Below are 1,448 nucleotides of genomic sequence, written 5' to 3' on the forward strand. Positions count from 1 at the left end.
GTGGTGAGTTCTTTAATATTTTTTAAATTATAAAAAACTATTCTGGTTTCTGATATTAAAGCTAAAGCAACCATGTTAAAATAAACATGAAGTTACTCCTATTCTACATTTTATGGCTCTAACATTTAYAATGTTTCCTCATCTTGTCTTCAAAACAAAATGTTAAGTTTATTTCCTTACAGAGTTGTCTGGAGGGCGGTCTTCTTCTGTGTCTGAGGACTGCTCTGAGTCACTGCTGCCWTCTCTGAAAACACAGGTTTTAAACAAATCAGTTATTTCATTTCAGTTTTAAAGGTTCARCCACTTCACYGTCACTGATTATCTATTTTACTGAYATTCAGCGGAGAAGCAGAGTRACAGAACGTTGTACCAACTTCACTAGTTTTACAGCTAAACAGTACACTCTGTACCATGTTCTGCTTGCTTTTCTCATGCTATAGATGAATGAATACAAATACTACTAAAACATGTTCGTCATCTGTAAACATGATGCTTTTCATTATWTAGTATTTCCTGTAATAAAAGGAAGATTTTCCTGTTATTTTCCCATCCCAGTGGAACTAAATCTGGTAATTCCTCTGACCCTGAACTGGGATTCATATAAAAAAGTACTTTAAAAAACAGCAGAAATCACAGCTTTTCAAAGCCCAAAGTGAAGAGACATTCTTACCCGGTATCATTGTGGCTGCTTTTGGCTCTCTTGGCTAAATGTTTGGCCTCCAGGTCATTCAGATCAGACTCCTCCTTGACGGCTTCAWACACTTGGAAATTCACGAGGAGAAGAGTCGTTAGGTTTCCTCACGCAACATTAGGAACGTGAAGTGACTAATTAATAAAGCTTTAACRTGCTCGTTAGAGTCGAGACTTTATTAGATTTTTGTTCCTTTTGAATAATGGAGCAAATTGACGTCAGGTCATGCAGCCCCACCCCTTTTTGGTGAAAACAAAACAGAAAACTGGTGGTTATCAGCTGGGAACGGTAGTGTTTACCTCTCTAAACAGAGAGGGATGTTCAATTCAGCTGTTTTATTCTGCCACTATATACTTCTACAGACACCATGCCACATAAATAAAATCAGTTATATAGAAGTCATCAGTCACAAAAGCAGTATTTGACTTGAATAAATGCACCACTGTTATTTCTTAGCAAACTTAAAAAAAACCATGCACTTTTAACAAATACAAACCATCTTTGTATTTAAACAAATATACATACATTTTACTCATTTTGTCACAAACCTGACATATTTTTGACAGCGATTGTCACTCTTACCTTTTTCTACATGAATTCTGAAAGCCGTCTTGTTCCTCCTGCCGTAGTCCAGTCTAGAGACACAACATATAATCAGCAACGTTTGTGCTCATATTTACACACAACTTCCTGTTTAGTATAAGTTTGCAATAAAAACAGTGGTGGAGAAAGTACTCAAACGCTGTACTTAAGTACA

The 1,448-nt window shown here is 36.1% G+C and overlaps 1 protein-coding gene across 1 annotated transcript in view; it reads right to left on the reverse strand.

The window, feature by feature from the left end:
- The window catches only part of nvl (nuclear VCP like), a gene marked incomplete at its 3' end in the record, with an annotated part of 13,053 nt that overhangs the window by 8,945 nt on the left and 2,660 nt on the right, over positions 1–1,448 (reverse strand). Inside the window, 3 exon segments of the mRNA XM_014002109.1 lie at positions 181–244; positions 671–761; positions 1,274–1,326. Of these exon segments, the coding sequence (XP_013857563.1) occupies positions 181–244; positions 671–761; positions 1,274–1,326 (208 nt within the window).

This window comes from Austrofundulus limnaeus, unplaced genomic scaffold, assembly GCF_001266775.1.
Source record: "Austrofundulus limnaeus strain Quisiro unplaced genomic scaffold, Austrofundulus_limnaeus-1.0 Scaffold0, whole genome shotgun sequence".
In the NCBI taxonomy this organism is placed as follows: Eukaryota; Metazoa; Chordata; class Actinopteri; order Cyprinodontiformes; family Rivulidae; genus Austrofundulus; species Austrofundulus limnaeus.